Source organism: Mobula birostris, chromosome X, assembly GCF_030028105.1.
Source record: "Mobula birostris isolate sMobBir1 chromosome X, sMobBir1.hap1, whole genome shotgun sequence".
Classification (NCBI taxonomy): domain Eukaryota; kingdom Metazoa; phylum Chordata; class Chondrichthyes; order Myliobatiformes; family Myliobatidae; genus Mobula; species Mobula birostris.
In genome coordinates this window covers 44088824-44108685 of record NC_092402.1, presented here as the reverse complement: position 1 = coordinate 44108685, position 19862 = coordinate 44088824, and the positions used below count along the sequence as shown (strand labels likewise).

The 19862-nt window shown below is 40.8% G+C and overlaps 1 protein-coding gene across 16 annotated transcripts in view; it reads left to right on the top strand.

Moving 5' to 3' along the window:
- LOC140191785 (thyroid hormone receptor alpha) overlaps positions 1-19862 on the top strand; it is a 534600-nt gene that overhangs the window by 469923 nt on the left and 44815 nt on the right. For 15 of the 16 annotated variants that reach the window (XM_072249528.1, XM_072249531.1, XM_072249526.1 and 12 more), the window contains one exon: positions 1251-13931. The exons of the other annotated variant lie outside the window; for it this stretch is intronic. In XM_072249528.1, coding sequence (XP_072105629.1) covers positions 1251-1501 — 251 coding nt within the window. In that variant the 3' untranslated portion in view covers positions 1502-13931. Of the gene's footprint in view, positions 1-1250; positions 13932-19862 lie in introns of those variants that run through there. 16 annotated transcript variants of the gene reach the window in all.

The following is a 19862-nucleotide window of genomic DNA, read 5'->3' as shown; positions in this document are numbered from 1 at the left end:
ACTTGATTCAAGATGTCCCTGACCCTGGAACCTGGGAGGCAACATATCAGCCAGGAATCTCGCTCTCATCCACAGAACCTCCCTTATCACTACAGCTCGCTTCATCTCCCATCTTCCCTTCTGAGCCGCAGCATCAGACTCAGTGCCAGAGACCTGACCTCTGGCTTTCTTCTGCTAGGTCATTCCCCCCAACAATATCCAAAGTGGTATGCCTATTGTTGAGGGGAACAGCCACAGGGGTACTCTGCACTGACTACCTATCCCCTTCCTGTGTCCTGCACCCTGGGTGTATCTACCTCCCCGTGTAGCTTGTCAATCAATCCCTCAGCCTCCCGAATGATCTGGAGCTCATCCAGTTCCAGCTCCAGTTCCCTGACACCTAAGAAGCTGCAGCTGGATGCACTTGTCGCAGGTGTAGTTATCAGGGACACTGGAGGTTTCCCTGCCTCCCCACATTCCACCATCCACAGCTTTACCTGTGCAATAAGAAAGAACAAAGGGAATAAATAAAGTTACTCGACCAGTCTCTATGAGCCAAAGCCTCAAACTCCCCAATCTAACACTTGCCCCACTCACACAACGGTTGCTCTCACAATGGCGACTCCGCTTAAACCAAACTTCTTTCTGTTGGCCCGTGCCAAGTGCCTAATTAGCCCATGATCTGTGGTGTGTGAATGTCCCATCTGACCCCTCTGACTTTGTTTAAAATCTCACTTCCGCTACGCACAATCCAATGGCTCCTAGCGATCAGTGGTGCGCAAGATATCCTGACTGACCCCGCTCACTTTTTTCAAATCTCACTCCCGCTACGCTCAGTCCAATAGCGATCTGTGACGCGCAAAATTTCCTGACTGACCATGCTCAGCTTTTTTTTCAAATCTCGCTCCTGCTGTGCACAATCCAAAGGCTCCTAGCGAACTGTGGTGCGCAAAATATCCTGACTGACTCCACTGGCCTTTTTTTTCAAATCTCGCTCCTGTTATGCACAGTCCAACAGCTCCTAGCAACCTGTGGCGCGCAGAATTCATCAGTTCGTACCTAAAAGACAACTGCAACTTGCATTTACATAGCACTTTTTGAGTGAAGATTTTGAGCATACATTAAAGCCAATAGATTTTGTTTATGTGTAAATATTTCCTTGACACCTTAAATCTGCGATCGACTGGCAATGTTGCAACTCCTTTTTTAGAGGGAGGAAATAGTGACCATTTGGAAGATCGTGACTGACAAACTCTTGCTGTTGTTTACAGATCGAACAGGATTGACCTGTATAAGCAAAATAGAGAAATGCCAAGAGGTCTACCTTCTGGCATTCGAACATTACATAAACTATCGCAAACACAACATTCCACATTTCTGGCCAAAATTGCTGATGAAAATTACTGACCTGCGAATGATTGGAGCTTGCCATGCCAGCCGTTTCCTCCACATGAAGGTTGAATGTCCCACAGAACTCTTCCCTCCCTTATTCTTGGAGGTATTTGAAGATCAGGAAGTGTAGGTTTAAGTGAAAACTTGGAACCAGGAACAGAAAGTAAAACGATCACAGGCTACCTGCCTGGCTACTTGCCCATTGCAGATCATCTTGTCTGTCTAGACCTGTCCGAAACTCAAAGAACCATTCCATTAATGCGGGTACAGTTGCAAATATTTTGTAAGTCATAGTAATGTCCTTTTATCCTTGTGCTCTGTCTTACAAAGGAAGGTCATGCCGACTAGCTGCCATTGCTGCTTTACAGCTAGTTTTATAAACAGCCATCTCCAAAAGAAAATGGCCAAAAGTCCCATCTTTGTTTCCCATGTGTTTAAACCAGTACAATATTTCTGGTGGTCTGTCACAGGATGGAAAGTTCCCTCATCGTTGTGTGTGGAAGGGAGTCTGGTGTTCTTACCAGAGTCAACTATTTCTTCTTAACATACAACAGTTAAGATAGAGGAGAAGGAAACACATTTCCCTGCGTCATTGTCACATGGGAGGAATTCCAAAACTGGAAGGAGAGGCAGGGATAAAAGGCTACGGAGAAGTGTTTACAACAGAGCTCAGCAAACACATCTGAACCTTTGGTTATGCTCAAGAAATGGGAACTTCACATGCTTATCTACATTGCAGAGCCATTTTCAACAGGAGAACAACAAATAAAGCCTCCTTCTGCCTTCCTCTCCGGCCATGGCCCGGTTCTGTCAACACCGAAGCCTCCTCTTGTCAGATGCAGCCTCCTTTCAGCACGGAGGTTGTCAATACAGAGCCAAAGCTGCCAATGATGGTTTTTGACAAGGAGCGCAATCGGGAAGGACCGCAAAGCAAGGAAGGGGGAAAACAGAAGGGTGGCGCACAAGATTCCCCACCTCAGGAATGCCAGCAAAATGAGGTGGACAAGAACATTGGAGTCAAATGTATCAGTAAATCCTGAAGGAGACAAAATGGGGTGGAAATTTGTCCTTGGTCCCCTGTACTAGATGCTTGGTGTAGTAGCACATGCACGTATTACTCAATCTCCAAACTTCAGTCTCATTGAACCAGCCCAGGCATGATGGGCTGATTAGCCGCCTCCTGACTTCAAATTTCTTTGAGATTCAATTAGCTAAATTTCAGCAGACAAATACAGTGCATAGATGAAACAATGCATGTAACCGATGACAAATTTCAATCCTAATGTGTTATTTGGGTTTAAAATGTGCCTACCAGGGGAAGGAACAAAGGAGTTTAGTCCCTGCACTCTGAGCTTGAGTGGTTTCCTTGGTAGCCCTTTAGTTAACCCTTTAGTGGCTCTTTCCCAGGTGACATTGTTTTTACCACAATCATTCCTTTTCTAGTTCTCTCTGCTTGGAATACACAACCACACAAAGCACGTCAAGTTCCCTGGCAAGCTTTGAAGGTCATCTTTGCAAGGCTAAATGTTGAAGTTGTCCCAGTGTAGTTTTCTCACTATTTGCCATTGTCAAGAATAACCAATGTTAAAAGACAGACCTTCAACGCTTGCAGAGGCCTTGTGTGTAATGAATGACCTCAGTACTGAATCATCAGCCAGTGATTTTCAAAGACACAGAGCTGGAATGGAACAACCAAGAGTTGCGGGTTGTGTAATTTCCATCCGTCATTAGTCGCTGGAAATGCATTTCCACTGATTTGCATCTCTGCTAAAATTGTGGTGCTTTGTATCCACCAGTTAGAAAATACTGTGCCCAGTTCCATTTCTAGTTAGTAAAGCTCACAACATCCAATAGCTACATGGCCAAAATCCATTTCCTGAGTTAAAGGATATTCAGTGGAGGTGCGTTCTCTCTGCAGGTCCCCTGCCCAGGCACCTTATATTTCTTATTTGCTGCTTTATCACATTTGAAGTTTCTGGGTGACTGGGCAGAGGCTCCTCTTCCTTTCAGACAAATCCTCAATTGGAACACGAGAATGGATTGAGATCAAAGGCTGAGGTAATGACGTGGAACTTGGATTTAAACCCTTAAGTTGGCTAAAAGTCATCCATCAAAGTCCACATACATCACGTAACAAATACTTTGTGCTGCACCTCCACTGGTGAGCCCTATGTAGACTATAGGCTTAGACAACCCAGCAACATTGGCTGTTTCAGCTGTCTTGCTAACTCAGGTACATCCCTTTACAGTACCCCTCCGGACAACCTCAACAACCTCCGCTTTCTATTTTGTTATGAATAAGGTTCTCTTAAATATCCACAGTCTACTTGAATACTGATCAATGAGATATTTAAACCAGGGACTTACTTTCAGGAAACATTTTATCACTACATTTAAAACCGCACATTACTGAAGAGCTTAAAAAAGCTCAACTGGTGCCCTCCAATAACACTGCTGCTAACTAAAGACAGAATAAGGCCACTCAAGGGTTAACAGTGAGATACGAAAGTAAAGTGAAGGATCTACTCAGGTACAAACTGAATATAATTTTTAAAAGTATATATTAATAGATAAATATTTCATTTGGAGCTGTAACGAGGTTTATGAAATATGAAACCATGTTTTATATTAATCACAATGTGACTAAGCCCCTTGTTTAAAAGAGAAATATTTGCATTTGTATAGCACCTTATCACATCTCTGAACAGTTCAGGTGCAGTTAATTACTTTGATGAGACTGATTTTACCTGAGCAAATACAACTGTCATTTTACCCTCTACAGGGGTTCATGAGGAACAGTCAGATGAACCTGTTATTGGTGGTGTTGGCTTTCTGGAGAGTTGTCTGCCAGGGAACCCACTCCTCTGTCAATTAGCACTGTGGGTCTTATCAAAATAACAGCACCTTTGAACAATGGAGCATCATGGGGTAGAAAGTGGTCTTCAGTCATACACAAGTGGCTGCTTGATGGACTCTGCGCCCAAACATTGTTTCCAAAATTCAGTTTCACATTAACAGAACCAGAGTACAGCTGCTACTATATTGAGTATTTGGCACAGAAGATAATTTCTACCCCTCATTCCTCTGACCAGAGAGGCAGCATAGACCAGAAGCAAAATTCATAAAATGAAGCTCATGCCTTTAGAATCAGATTTCAAACAATTCTCCATGTGAATGGTCATGATATTTTGTAAGTATTTGATTTTCATTGAGGTCATTTACAAGCAAGATGGCTACAACTAGCACTTTTCAGGTGAAATTTTTGTACAGGTTCATTTTAACACTGAGAGCTAAATAACCATTTAAAACATCAGATGTATTCTTGAATATTATCTATTAAAATATTTACTGTAATTCTTTTTACCATTAAAATTCTAAATTTGCAATATTTGTGGCATCTATAAAATTAACTTAATATTTTCATCCCTTACAATAGATATAATGAACCAAGCATTGCAGCATAGAGCTTTACATTCTGGAAAAGTATTCTATTTAATAACAAACAATTGATAAAACTCAACACCAGTTAGATTTTAGTTAGCATCTGAAAATCAGTTTTTAAGATTTCAGGCTGAGATCCCTTCACCAAACTCTGAATTCTCGTGGAGGGAAATCAGAAACATTTAAGTTATTCCCATAATTCATTACCAACCAATCCCAGAGCTTTTGGTTTTCATTTCCAGATTTACTTTTGAATTTTATCTCCATGCAGTTCTGGATTGTTTCAGCATAAAAGCTCTGCTAGAATTTGCTAGTAGCAGATATTTCTGGACAGAACCAACTCTTCTGCTCTAAGTGCCCTGGCTGTCTCTTTGCATGAATGTCAGTCTCATTTCAGCACCAAGGCTTTTGGTTTATTTTCATTTCTGTCGCCTCATTCATCCAGCACATTTTCACTTTTTTCTGCCCCAGATATCTTTAGTTTCATTTGTCCTGTTTACTGAGAATGGCTGTTCCTTAACTACATTCTGTGTTTTTAAAGTACCACCAACATCAACATCCCAAGAATTTAATTGAGGCCTGGTCAGACAAAAATAGATGCAAATAAATGCACAGCTCCCTTGTAACAAGCATTTCTCTCTCAGTTTCATTTAAAGTCCTCTCCTAACCCTGGATTTAAAATCAATCTAGTAACTTCCACTGTTTTGTTGGTGTTAGTTCTGAGTTTGTGCCCAGTGGATCAGTCAGAAATTTCGGCACTCATCTTGTCAGTAGCAGAGTGGTGACAAGGTTTCAACCACAGATTCAGGGGTATGAGCTGTAATCCAATCCATGACAGCTAGGCAGTTTAACTTTAGATAATTAAACAAATCTGGTAATACCAATTTGAAGTCTAGTGTGAGTGACATTAACTATGAAACTACTATATTCTTCATAAAACCTGCTGTACTTCACAACTATCCTTCAAGGAAGGATGTCTGGACTCCTTACCTGAAGTGGCTTACAAGTGACTACTGTCCAATTATGTGGTTAACTCTTAATTACATCATTAACCCTGGTGCATTTATGGATGGACAATAAATGCTGTCATCGCCAGTGGCATTGACACTATGAATAAATAAATCTTTTTTTTAAAACTGATTAGCTTTAGAAAAACTCTTACCTTGTTTCAGACCCTCTAAGTATCTAATATATCTTTTAAAAAGTATGTTAACTTTGAAACGGGGTTTAATAGGATGGTAACTGGGCACCCCGGGTTAAATTACAAATGAAGACTTCATGAACAAGGGTAATATTTCCTGAAATTTAGAAGGTTTAAGTGATGATTTAATTCAAATTATATTTTGAATTAAATTTTAAATTTTTAAAATATTTTGAAAATTTAATTAAAATTTTAATTTAATGTTTAGATACTAAAGAACACTGAGAGTGTAGACAGAGAGAAGCTCTTTCCACCAGTTGGGGAGACAAAGAGTCAGTCCTTCCTGGAATGAAGTCAGAAAACAGATTGAAAAAAAGATTGAAAAAGAAAAGAAAGAAAACAATTTGCACACTACAAGTGGTAAAAACTTGAAACTTACTTCTCCCTATAGCAATTAATGCTACATTAAATGCCACATTAATTGCTAATTTCAAATCTGATGTTGATTAACTTTTGTTAATGAAAGGAATTAATTGATTTGAGGAAAGCTGATTGCATGAAGTAGGTCAGAATTATCGAACAATAGGGTAAATAAGCTTCTTATGTCCCTATCATTGTGTTCTGCCATTTCCTGATTTTCCATTGTGCTCTGAGCTCCTCAAATATTAGTTTTTGTTTTACTTCTGATGTGGCCCTTTCAACCCTGCACTCTCATTGCTAAAATGAGCCATATCCGAGCTTAAAGCTCCATTTTTCTACTCAATTGCATGTCCTCCACAAGAAATTTCTTTTACTTAGTAGTCATTAATACAGAAGCCTAACCCGTGTCATTGTAAAAGTTAAGTCACACTTCCAGATTTTCTAACAACGTAAAGCCCAACACTGCCCTAATTTCAAACAGCTGGAGGAACTCAGTGAGTCAAACTGCATCAATGGAGGCATAGGGATCTCATCAAGTCAAGATCCTGCATACTGAGTCTTAACCCAAAATATTGACTAACTCTTTGCTTCCACAATGCTGCTTGACCTGCTGAGCTCCTCTGGCTTTTTTGCTCCAGATTCCAACATCTGTAGAATGTTTAGTCTCCACTGCCCTAACTTTCACTCCTACAAACCCATAATGACTTTGATTACTTCTAAAAATATGAAAAGCAGAGATTTAGAGGTGCCACAAACAGTGCAGAAGTTAGTATTGATCTTTAAAAGTATGCCTTCAGCTGTATATGTGTCAAATAAAACAGAGTGCAGGAAAGCATGAGGAAAACATTTGATGCGAAGAGTGAGACGAGACACCACAAGCTAAACAGGTCAACTTTGTACAGCATTTACTTATGGGAGAGACAGGAAGGTGGTAGGTTAGTTTACCAAAGCAGTTAGTAAAACACACACATTAATGAGCTACATAAATAGAGGAACTGTATATTATAGTACACACATACAAAACAAAAATTCAGCCTCATATGGAGATTTAACTTCATGTAAGACATAAAAGTTTTGGAGAAGATATAGATGAAATTCACTGGATGGGTTCCAAGAATAAAGGATTACACTTCTGCATTATTATGGAAGAGGTTGTTCATCTTGGAGCAAAAAAGGCTCAGTTGAGATTCAAGAAAGGTGCAAATACAGAGCAACACTTTCCAATAGCTCTTGGGTCAATAACCTAAAGCACAAATTTAAAGTAATTAGCTTAAAAGCAGAGGTGATCTAAGGAATAAAGTTGTTATATATTGATTGATCACCATTGGGAATGCACTCCCTGAAAGGGTGGTGAAAGCTGATTTCAACAGCACCTTACAAAAAGGAATCAGATAAATACTTAAAGGTGACAAAAATGAAAGGACTATTGGGGAAAAAATCATGAGGATTGGACTCCCAGACTCCCAGAGCCAGCACAGGTTCAATAGACTGAATAAGCCTCCTTTTGGAGTGTAATGGTGTATATCTCTCTAATCAGTTGTGCATGCCTCTGTTAACTGTTAATGCATAATGTGCAAAATGCAATAGGTAAGATTTCATGTTATATATAATGTATGTCAAGAAAATGTCCTGATTGGTGGAAATCTGTGATTGCAGCAATCTTCCTTCAAGGCATCTTGTTTTTAACAACAATGAATTCTTCAACTAGTGATGAAGATTTAAAGCAATGTCTAAGAATATCCTGAAGTAGATATGAAATCTCAAAGTGGATATGATATGGGCAAGTGATTTATTGTGGCCAACGTTTAGCATTTAGAAAACATCTTCAATTTCTGTTAGTTTCTCTGGCTGCTTTTTACTTTTAATGTTCAATGTGATTTAAAAGCCGTTGTCTGGCATTGTCTGATAATGAATTCTCAATCTGCTCCATGCACATGAATTGAGACACCAAGTTTCTGTAAAGCATCAGAATCTGCAGATGCTGGAAATTTTAAATAAAAACAGAAATTGCTGAAAACACTCAGCGGGTCAGACAGCATCAATAGAAGGATAATCAAGAGTTAATGTTTCAGGTCAAAGATCCTTTGTCAAAACTGGAAAGAGAGACAGGAAGTTGGTTTTACTTTGAAAAAACCATGAGGTGGGGATCAGGTGTAAATGAGGCAATCTGGTATGGACATAATAGTTCAAAGTTCAGAGTAAACTTATCAAACTACATATATGTCACCATATACAACCCTGAGATTCATTTTCTCACAGGCAATCACAGTAAATACAAAGAAACACAATAGAGTCAATGAAAGACTGCACTCAACGGGATGGACAGACAACCAGTGGGCAACATTTTTACTGACTGGATATAAGATTTTAAATAAATTCTAAATTTTAGAAGGCAACAAACTGTGCAAACACAAAAAGAAAGCAATAAATAATAAACCAATACGTGAAAAACACCAGAAATATGCTGAAGTAAAAGAGAAAATGGACAGACTTTGGAACATGAGCAGGGTATGCATTGTTTTAATAGTAATATCTATAACTGTGCCATCCTAAAGTCACAACACAATAACATTAAACAATTCAGGCTACACAGCAATATCTATGTAAATCTTCAGAAAGCTAAAATACTACTCACGACCAGAATAGTCCAAAAGTTCCTAACAATTGACAAATGAGCATGCTTGGCTATGCTCGTGCCTCAGGTTTTACCAGCCTGAGCTGAGAAAAAATAAATAATAATAAATAAATATTGAAAACATAAGATGAAGAGTCCTTAAAAGTGAATCCATTGGTTGTGGGAACAGTTCAGTGATGGGGCAAGTGAAATTGAGTGAAGTTATCCCCACTGGTTCAAGAGCCTGATGGCTGATGGGTAATAACTGTTCCCGAACCTGGTGGTGCGGGTCCTGAAGCTCTTGTACCTTCTTCCTGATGGCAGTAGCAAGAAGAGAGTGTGGCCTGCATGGTGGGGTTCCTTGATGTGGAATGTTGCTTTCCTGCCTCAGTGCTCCATGTAGATGTGCCCAATGGCGGGGAGGTGTGGCCCGTGATGAACCAGGTCATATCCACCACTTTTTGTAGGCTTTTCCGTACAGGGGTATTGGCGTTTCCATACCAGACCATGATGCAACCAGTTAATATACTCTCCACCATATATCAATAGAAGTTTGTCAAAGTTTTAGATGACATGCTGAATCTTTTAAAACTGCTAAGAAAGTAGAGGCATTGCTGTGCTTTCTTCATAATTGCACTTACGTGCTGGGCCCAGGACAGGTCCTCTGAAATGATAACATTGAGGAATTTGAATGTGCTGACCGTCAACTGAGACAAAAACCATATTCTGGCCAGTTCTGATACAGACAGAGAAAGCAAGTTACCTGAAGTTATAGAATGTTTATGTTCTCACTCTCCAGCTCCCAATTTCATAGCAATTGTTCCTTTGCTTGGTTTCTCTCTCTTTCTCTCACTCACACTCTCTCTCCGTAATTGCCCCCACAAACCCCTCGACTAGATGACCTCCTTTACAGCTTCTTCCCACAGCAACTCAGGCTCTTCAACTTGAAAATTTAACTCTGTTCCACAGATGTTGCCTGACCTGCTAAGTGCTTTCAGCATCTTCTCTTTTTATTACTAGTTTTAAGTAGCTTGGTGAGGCTGGGAGCCCATTACACCAGCTCAGAAAGTCTTGAGTCAGCTTGGGTTCAGATAATGCTGAGTAAGAAGGTGGTGGCTGTCCAGAATCTTGGCTAACAGCCCCGTGTAATACTGAGTGAGGACACCCTATCAGATGTGCTAACTTTTGCTAATTGGGGAGTCTTAGTTAAACATAAAATAATCTCTTGGCACTCTCATAAAAGAGTAGGAAAGTTAACTCTCCTCTCCAAGCCAACAGTTATCCTTCAATCAGCATCAGGGAAATGGGTTTCTGGTCATTATCACAATGTTGCTTGTGATAGCATGCCATAAAAAAGTTGGCTGTTATACTTCTTAAACCGGTCCTAATTTGAAACTACTCCATTGGCTGTGAAATGTTTAGGAATGCTCTGAAGGAACTTTGCAATTAGAAGCCACCCTGTTTCGTTCCTGCTGCTGTTGAGGGGTGTGGAGAGTTCAAAAGGTCACCCTGATTCAAATGAAAGTGACCAAGGGCAGAAGGACTGCAAATGAAAGGGAGGCCACAGTAAATCACTTGCTTGAGGTGACACACTCTGCCTTGATCAGTGCTTATGGAGTTTGTGCCATTTAAATCCACCTTAATAGAGAGAAAAAAGAATGAGATGTGAACAGGACTGTACCACATTGCTTACAAAAATATGGTTGATGACTCAAAGCTTCATCGCAGCAACCAATTAATAATCAGTCCTCATCTTTGTCATTTTATAGAGTCTGTTTATTGTGTTTTCCCAGTTGTTTGTTTCTGCAGTTGAGATGTGTATTGTTAGGATGTTGCTAACTATTGTGAATCTTTGCTTTATCTCTGTCCGGATCAGCTGTTTCCTATTGACCCAATATGCCCGTCAGTTAACCAGACCTCAAGACAGGTTAGGGCTCTCCTGCTGCTGCTTGCACGTGGGCTCTGCTTTCTGGTTTCAAAATTTTGAAAGTCTTGACAAAGTTCCTTTGTTTTGAGTTTAATGTTTCCAAAGTCCAACTTCCAGACTGATACCTGGACCTGGACTGGAGCATTCCAACTACCCCTCCGTGGAAAGATTGTTGAAAGCAAAGGCTAATGCTCCCTGAGTTCTTCCAGAAATCAGAAATGTTATTTTGTTTCGTATCTCGAGCAACAGATTTAAATTTATCTAAGTGCTCTTTTAGAAAAGAGTGGGATGCTGGTTATTGAGTGTGTAGACATCCAACCTAGGTGTCATGTGGTGGTGATGGACTTACCTGATTATCTACCCAGGTATGCAGGATCCAATTCAGGACTCCCAACTTTCTGGTTGAAATTGGTAAGAATACCAATTCCATAGTATTTTTTGTGTACCTTTACAATATGTGATTAACTCTTAACTACCTTGAAATGTTGCCTAGCCATGTCTTGTGAAAGAACAAGAAACATGCCACACTAACAAGGATTCCAGTAGGGTTACTTTTTGTAATCGAGTCCAAAAAGGAACAGGAGTAAAGATTAGGAACTAAAGCTCTGGGTTCTGAAATTTGCTTGTTCAGTGGCAAGAATTCCTCTTAAAAAATCTTGATAATGCCTTGCAAGAGATTAAAAGGAGGAGATTTACCTCCATTTTGAGGTTGGAATTTATACGTCAGTAGTTTCCGAACTTTTTTGAGGAAGTTTTGGATCCCAAGTTCCCCACTGAGCTCTGGAGGGGGAACCAAGGGATTCTGCAGATGAAGGAGAAAGTGAGTTTTATCAGTTTCCCTACGGAGAAGCCGAAGAGATGGGGAGAACAGTTGTTCTGCTGCACACTGGATTCTGAGCTGCTGTAGTAGTTACACAACAAAATAGGCTGCTAAAGCATTTGCCACTTTAAAATTTCTCCTGTACTTAACATGTTATTTGGAAATTGATTTTAAAAAGTGCACGTTAAGACATATGTAAATTGAAAATGTCCAGCTCATATCTAATGTTCGAACTTAAGAATGAAGAACTTGTGTAAACCATTGGATACCTTAACTCTGCTCTGCGATATAATAATTCTATGCTTCCTCTCTCCCATTCACAATGTGTCCACAGGAGAGAGGCTTGCTTTTACATACACTTAACATATGTAAAATGATCAAACATGATCACCTGGAATAATTTGACTTCCTCATTTCTCTAACCAACACTACTGACATATTATTCATTATCCAAGTGTTCCTGCCTAGACCCTGCCAATCACTGGTCCCAAAACAGACGCAACCTAGTCCCTGCCAATCACTGGTCCTAAAACAGGCGCAACCTATTCCCTGCCAATCACTGGTCCCAAAACAAACGCAGCCTAGTCTCTGCCAATCACTGGGCCCAAAACAGATGCAATCCAGTCCCTGCCAATCACTGGTCCCAAAACAGACGTGACCTAGTCCCTGCCAATCACTGGTCCCAAAACAGACGCAACCTAGTCCCCGCCAATCACTGGTCTCAAAACAGACACAACTTAGTCCCTGCTAATCACTGGTGCTAAAACAGACCAAACCTCGTCCCTGCCATAATGTCAAAATGTGATGTATTTCCTCACTGTCTAGCACAATCCTCATTGTACAATCCAAGCCTTACACATTGACCCAATCCACAGTTTGACCCAGTCCCTAGTGTCCAACCATATCGTCGCAAACAAACCCAATTCTCATTATCCAACTCTTAACACTACTGACCAATATTTTCTCCACTGTCCAACCTAATTCCCATTGTTTGATACAATCTCCACTATCTAACACAGTCCCTATTGTCCAAAATAATTTCCTGAAGACCGTTTCTGCCTTTCTTGGTCCAATCCTTCCTCCATCAAATCAGATTTGGCCCAATAACTAATGTCCAGCCCAATCCAATCCTGGCTGTATGGCATAATGTCCCAGCCACTGGAGTTTACTGATGGTCTCACACCAGGGAGAGTGGGAAGGTAAGACATGTAATCCCTGGCTAATTACTAGGGTATATCAAGGAGAAGGAGAGCCCTAAAGGGACTAAGGAAGAGACAAATCTATATTTAATTCAGAAATAAATTGTGTGGATTAATAAGAGTAACCATGAAACTGTCAAATTGTCATAAAAATCAAACTGGCTCACTAATGATGTTTTTAGTAATGAGTTCCTTGTCCTTACCAGACTTGGACATTGTGGCTCCAGATGTGATTAGATGACTGAATCAAATAGCTACACAGAGTGGCCTAGCAAACTATTCAGTTGCGTTAAACAGCCAAGATTCATGGAGCCTCAGGGTGATCAGAACAGGTGACAAATGCCAGCCTTCCCTGAGATGCCCACTATCCTGAGAATTAATATTGTTATGCCAATACATGCCCAGTGGGCATCAGTGTCGCGGCTCATCATTTAAGCCAATGATCACTGATAGTTTAGATGTTCCGTAAGAGCCAAATAGAGGCACCACACTGTGGTGCAGGAACTAACACTTTTTAAAATATTTTCCTGAAATAAGTGCTTACGGCTGAGAATTCTCTCTGCAGTCACCTTCCCTGTGCTAATAGGTGGTCAGTATTTACAACCTCTCTTGGCATGGCTTAGCAGGTGAGCCTGTCTCCAATTGATAGAAGTGTCCTTCTTGCGCTAGATTAGGTCCTCACTGTCTATTGCTGCATACTTGAGAGGAGATTTCAGCAAAGCTGCAGTTAAAGTTGATGCTGTCCAGTTCTGCCTAGAGGCGGGAAAGAGGAAGTTAACTCATGCCCAATGGGTTGCCACTCTTGTATATAGAGGCTGGTGTTTGCCCCCTCTCAGGGTCTTCAGAACTGGCTTTGATGGCTACCAAATGCTGTCAAGGAAACAACCCAGCAGTGACATCTCTGCCCCTGACTGGATTTGTTTACCAGTGTTGTTGCACCAGACTGATATTGGCACTACGTGGGGTTGCGGGATGAAGGGATAATGAGATGGGGTGTGTGAGGGAGGGGTGGGAATTGGGTAGGGATTGATATCGTGAAGAAGCCTTATTTTCTGTTGGCTACTCACTGCTGCTGTATTTGGCAGTGCTGATGGGCACAGACTCTTTGGAGGATGCACAATGGTGAAAGATAGCAGGGCAAGTGGATATTAGGGAGGGAGGGGGGTGGGTGGGTGTTAAATAGCTTGCACTTTGTAGATCCGAAGGAAAGGGAAGAAGACAACAAAATGAGGTCAAAGTCAATGATCCTAAGATTAAAAACTGGAAATGACCTCACAAGACATAAAGAAACTGTGGAGAAAGCATGACCAAAGAGTGAGAGAGAAAGTCTATATATATATATATATATATATATATATATATATGTATATGTATATATATTTTGTAGAAATACTGTTCCAAATTGATTATCCTGTCAGTGAGCAGGACATTATGAATGTGGCCTTGGAAGCCAAAAGAAAGCACCTTGATTTGTAATATTTTACTACACGCAAAGGAAAACAATGGAATTTTATTAAACGTGGAGAAGAATTAAAGACTACATGTTAAGAGCTGATTGTTTTATGACAATTGGTTGAAACTAACATACTCCTGTGGATGTCTAACCACCACAAGGAACAGAATTTTAGAAATATTTTAGCAACATTCAACAAAACTAAGAAACTGTTTTTTATATGTTGGAGTCATTATTCTTGAAATGCTGGCTGTAAAATTCATCTGATCTATTGGATTGACATTTTGCAATCAGAAAATTAATAATGTATTTTCTTGTCTCCAACAATATCTCTTTGCAATTTATTGCTCCAGTCTAAAGTGTCACATTGCCACTGGGAAGATGATGTTCTTGGTTGAAGGTGGAAGTCCTAGTAAATGTGACAGGAGAAAGACTGAGTCAAATTTTCATCCCTTCTTTAGTAACCTGGAAAAACCAGTGGCCATTTGTATACGAGGGACTGTAACTCTGACACATGTCGTCTGTTGGGGAAAGCCTTGGTTCAGGCAACAGAGTACCTGGAGCCTGTATTTGTGTACATTTCCTTTGTTGAATAGAGAAACCTTTCAGTCCACTTGATGTTGAACAGCGGATTGCCCCTCTTCCTCCTCAGGGAGAGGTGGCCATTTCTGGGAAAAGGCAATGTCAGTTTTGTCCTAAGGAACGGGAACGTGACCTTGGACTCATAGATGCCAAAACTAAAAGTGTGCAGTTGGATTCAGTCCCTCAGGAAATGGATGTGCAGCCCACAAGGTATTGGCCAGGGCAGCTCATTTCCAGAATCCCAAGTGGCCTGCGACACTGTTGGTAGGAGGTGTGGATGACCTCCGAGCTTCGTGATCTTCTTTATCCATGGTACACAGAATGGTCATACAGTGGTTAAATTACTGGGCTAACAGACAATGACAGAGTTTGAATCCTATCATAGCAGCTGAATGATTCAAATCATGGTAATTTAATATATCTGGAATTACATCAGAAAGCCAGTTTCAGTAACAGTAACCACAAAACCACTGGATTGTTTTAAAAACCCCTCTGGTTCACTAACATCCATCAGGAAAGGAAATCTACCTTCCTTGCCTGGTTTGACCTACATGTGACTCCAGGCCACCAACATGCTTGACTCTTAACCCTCTCCTCAGTCTGAGGCAATTAGGGACGGACAGTAAGTTACAAGTAATGTCCATAACATGTGAATGAATAATTCTTACATAAAAACCGACACTCTAAGGTTTGTACAGTGCAGAGAGTAAACCAATTGTGGCCAAGCCTTTGACTCTCATGCTCTGGCTAAGCAAGGATGTATTTTTTTAAAGCACTAGTGCACAGTTCACACATGTGGTGCGGTTATTGAACAACTAATGTCATAGTTTAAGTAGAGCTTTGTGTGTCGTTTCACTTTAATATTGGTAGGGATTCACTAAAGCACCTCAAGGGCCTCTGCAGTGCGCAGTAGGCCCTTCCTATATCCATCCCACTACAGGAGGCCCAGTACTGCTCCACTTAAAGGTGTACAATATACCCAGTGTTCATAACTGGAAGCTGGACAGTGTATCTCCTGTGTGAGGACCTCGAGTCACGTTGCAGTTCTGATCATTAGATGAATTTCTTTTAGGAACAGATCAGGGCCACTAAGGCCCAGCAAAATGGTACCATTTGAAACCTCCTTTTGTCTGCCATTGCTGATCGAATTATCGATGTGCTGCTTTAGCTTATTGCGGGCCCTGTCCAGTGTGTTGTTCTTCTTCTGTAATTAATGCTCATGAGATGAGGCTGTCTGTCTTCCTTTCCTTCACTGTGATGTAAATAAGGCAACAATACCTGCTGGGAGGAGAAGGCTGCTGTAAGCAGGCTCTCACTATAGAGACTGTGTTGTGTGTCAGATAGCTTTGGCTGGGATAACATCACTGAGGCTATCGACAATCACTGAGTGTATGCAATGTGCGACTAAATCTTTGTTTATGGCTAGGATTTTAAAGGAAGATATTTTTATGGTTAATTGTTGCTGATCTATTTTACTATATATATTTATGTAATAAACTTGTGACAGAAACATTCTTTTGGTGTGACTTGATTTATTGCACACAGCGCATAGTAAAGACTTCATTTAGATGGTCCTCCAATGGCCTGGGGACATGGTGTGATGTAGATATAAGGTACAATCCCTCTTGTAAGAAAAGCAGCAGCCTATTTATGGTCAACAAGATTCTGCAAACAATTAACTTGATGGATAATGCTTTAAATTAGTGATATTGAGTGTTAGTGATTGGCTGAATTAAAGATTTTTTAAGATTAGCTGAACCGTCATACATACAGTGAAATGCGTCATTTGCATCAACAACCAACACAGTCCAAGGATGTACTGGGGGCCAGCCCGCAACTATCGCCACGCTTCTGGTGCCAACACAGCACGCCCTCAGCTTACTAACCCTAACCCATATGTCTTTGGAATGCAGGAGGAAACCGGAGCACTCAAAGGAAACCTTGGCAGCCACGGGGAGAATATACAAACTCCTCAGAGATGACGCAGGATTTAAACCCTGATCTTCCGATTGCTGGCGTTTTAAAGCGCTGCGCTAACCGCTATGCTGCCTAATTCATGCCATTGGACCTCTTTATCCCCCTGAGAGGGCAGATGGGACACTGGTTCAATATTGAATTGCCGCTGAAAGGGAAGCTATTCAGCCCACTGAGTTTGTACTAGCTTTTTGTAGAGTAATTCAGTCAGGCCTGCTTTTCCTCCATGATCCAGAAATGTGCCTTTTACCAGCACGAGAAAATCTGCAGATGCTGGAAATCCAAAGCAACACACACACACACACACACACACACACACAAAATGCTGGAGGAACTCAGCAGACCAGGCAGCATCTGTGGAAAAGAGTAAACAGGCGACGTTTCGGGCCGAGACCCTTCACCTGACCTGCTGAGTTCCTCCAGCATTTTGTGGATGTGCATTTTACCTCCAGATCTAATCCCCTTTTGAAAGCCATAGCTGAATACACGTACACCACGTGGCCAAGCAAGACATGTCAAATAGGTGGGACTCTGAAGGTACAATACATCAGCCCCTCACCATCAGATTATGCAGTTTGAACCACAACACTAGACCTATGGGTACCCTGTTTAAGGGTATTCTCCAGCAAACTGTTGTTGATGGAAGGACAGAATTGATGCAGTGCTCTGTGCCGAATAACCTACCAGTAATCATGTTCAGGGACTCAGTTTGAAGAATGGCTATTTTGCAAAGATACCAGGGATATCTACCAAAGATACTAGATCAGGAAGCTTGAAACAAGACGCAAGCTGGACTGAAAAGTATTAAAACCTCTGCTGTTTTCGAGTATTCACAGGATGGTTAAAAAAAATTGTTTTATCATATTGGTAAAAGACAAAATTGTTTCCATTTTCTTCCGGCTAACAATCCACCATGTTTCTCACCAATCCCTATCCAACAGCCACAAATCTGAACTTTGCATTGAACTCTCCAGCTTGCATTGTATGTTTTGCTCTATTCCCCACCCCAACCCGGTTTTATTGTGCTCTTGAGCCCAGGTAGTCTGGAGCCTGTATGCTTTCTGAGACTGTTTGGCTGAAGGCAATAGTTACACCAGAGCCTCTACTGGAAGTTGTGTAGTTGCAGACTCACCATGGAGAGTATCAAAGCAGTGGCACAGCTAACCCAGACTCATTAGCAAAACTACTTAAGAAATAGACACAAGAGACGGCAGATGTTGGAATCTCGAGCAACACACAAGATGCTGGAAAGGCTCAGTGGAACGAATCTCTGGAGGGAAATAGACACTCAGTATTTTAGGTCTAGGAGATCCCGATGAAGGGTCCCAACTCAAAGCTGCAACTATCTATTTCCCTTCAGAGATGCTACCTGACCCACTGAGTTCCTCCAGTAGTTTGTGTGTATACTTAAGACTTTGAATCACAAAGCTGGTGTTATGATTGGGCACTGCAATAGAAATGGACCCTTTGGCCCATCACATACACACTAGCCTTTTCACCCATCCACACTAATCCTATTTAACCCGCTTTAGGAACGTGGCCTTCTGTACTTCATCTATTTGGAATATTAACCCAATTTTATCAAACCTTTCTGAATTTGCTTTTGTTGATAGATTGACAAGTGGGTGGCACAGTAGCATAGTGGTTAGCACATCGCTTTACAGCACCAGTGATCACCAGTTGGGGTTCAATTCTTGCTGCTGGCTGTAAGGAGTTTCTACATCCTCCCCTTAACCACATGGGCTTCTTCCAGGTGCTCAAAACATTCTTCCTCCCATATTCAAAAGATGTACGGTTAGGGTTAGTAAGTTGTGGGCATCCTATGTTGGCACTGGAAGCATGGTGACACTTGCAGCCTTCCCCCAGCGCATCCTCAGACTGTGTTGGTCATTGATGCAAATGACACTGGAAGTTTTGATGTACATGTGATAAATAAAGCTAATCTCTTTTAAAGTTTTACTTCATGGACCATCTAAATGCAGTTTGTTCAGATAACACTCAGTAGGTGATTTTTCCTCAGTGGAAAAACTTTTGCACAAAAGTTCTGGTTAAATTTAAGGAACAGGAATATTAGAATCAATTTGGGAGAGAGAGGTTGGGGCTTTAAGGATCGCCAGTCACAATACACGAGTTGATAGCATGGATAGAAGGAAATTCTTTTCTCCGCTATGGAAATCTCCAAAGAAGGGGAGGTATGATTTGAACTTTTATCAATCAAGGTTAGTGGATAAAAACTTAAGAAAACTGTAGAGAATTAAACATTCGTTCACACACCCCCACCTTTGGAAATGCTGTTGAAGCCAAAAGAGAATTGAAAATTTCCAAAACAGAATTTATTTTGATTCAAATAGATGTTTTTTACAGAAGCAAGTTCAGGTGAATGGATTTAAGATGCATTCAGCCGGTTTATTAAATAGCAGAAGAGACTTCGGGTCTTGAATGAGCTCCTGCTGTTACATACTTAGATTGAGACAACTGTTTACAATTTAGTTTGACAAGGTAATAGACCTCTGTTGACACCAATTGCTTCAGAATCCTCTGTCATTGATCCTGATTCCAAAACACACATCAACACGTCTAGATTAACATTCAGAATCAAGGACTTGTGAGTCTTGTGGAAATTTCAACCAACTGCTGCCTTCCGCCATCTTAGTCATGAATGAAAGAGAGTGAAGTTTGCTTTTCCTTTTGTTAAATATGAGAAATCTAACAAATTTTAGATTTATATTTAGAATTTTCATCACATTTGACAGAAATATTTTATTCACTTCTTCCAGCCAAAATTGATCATGTTTGATCCCTGTCCAGGTCCCATGTCTCCATGTCCGTTACTAATCTGGGCCAGTATTCATCTACTGTTAAATCAAAAATTATCGATTGAGTCTTGTAGGTAATAGGTCCACACTTGCAGCATTCTTTG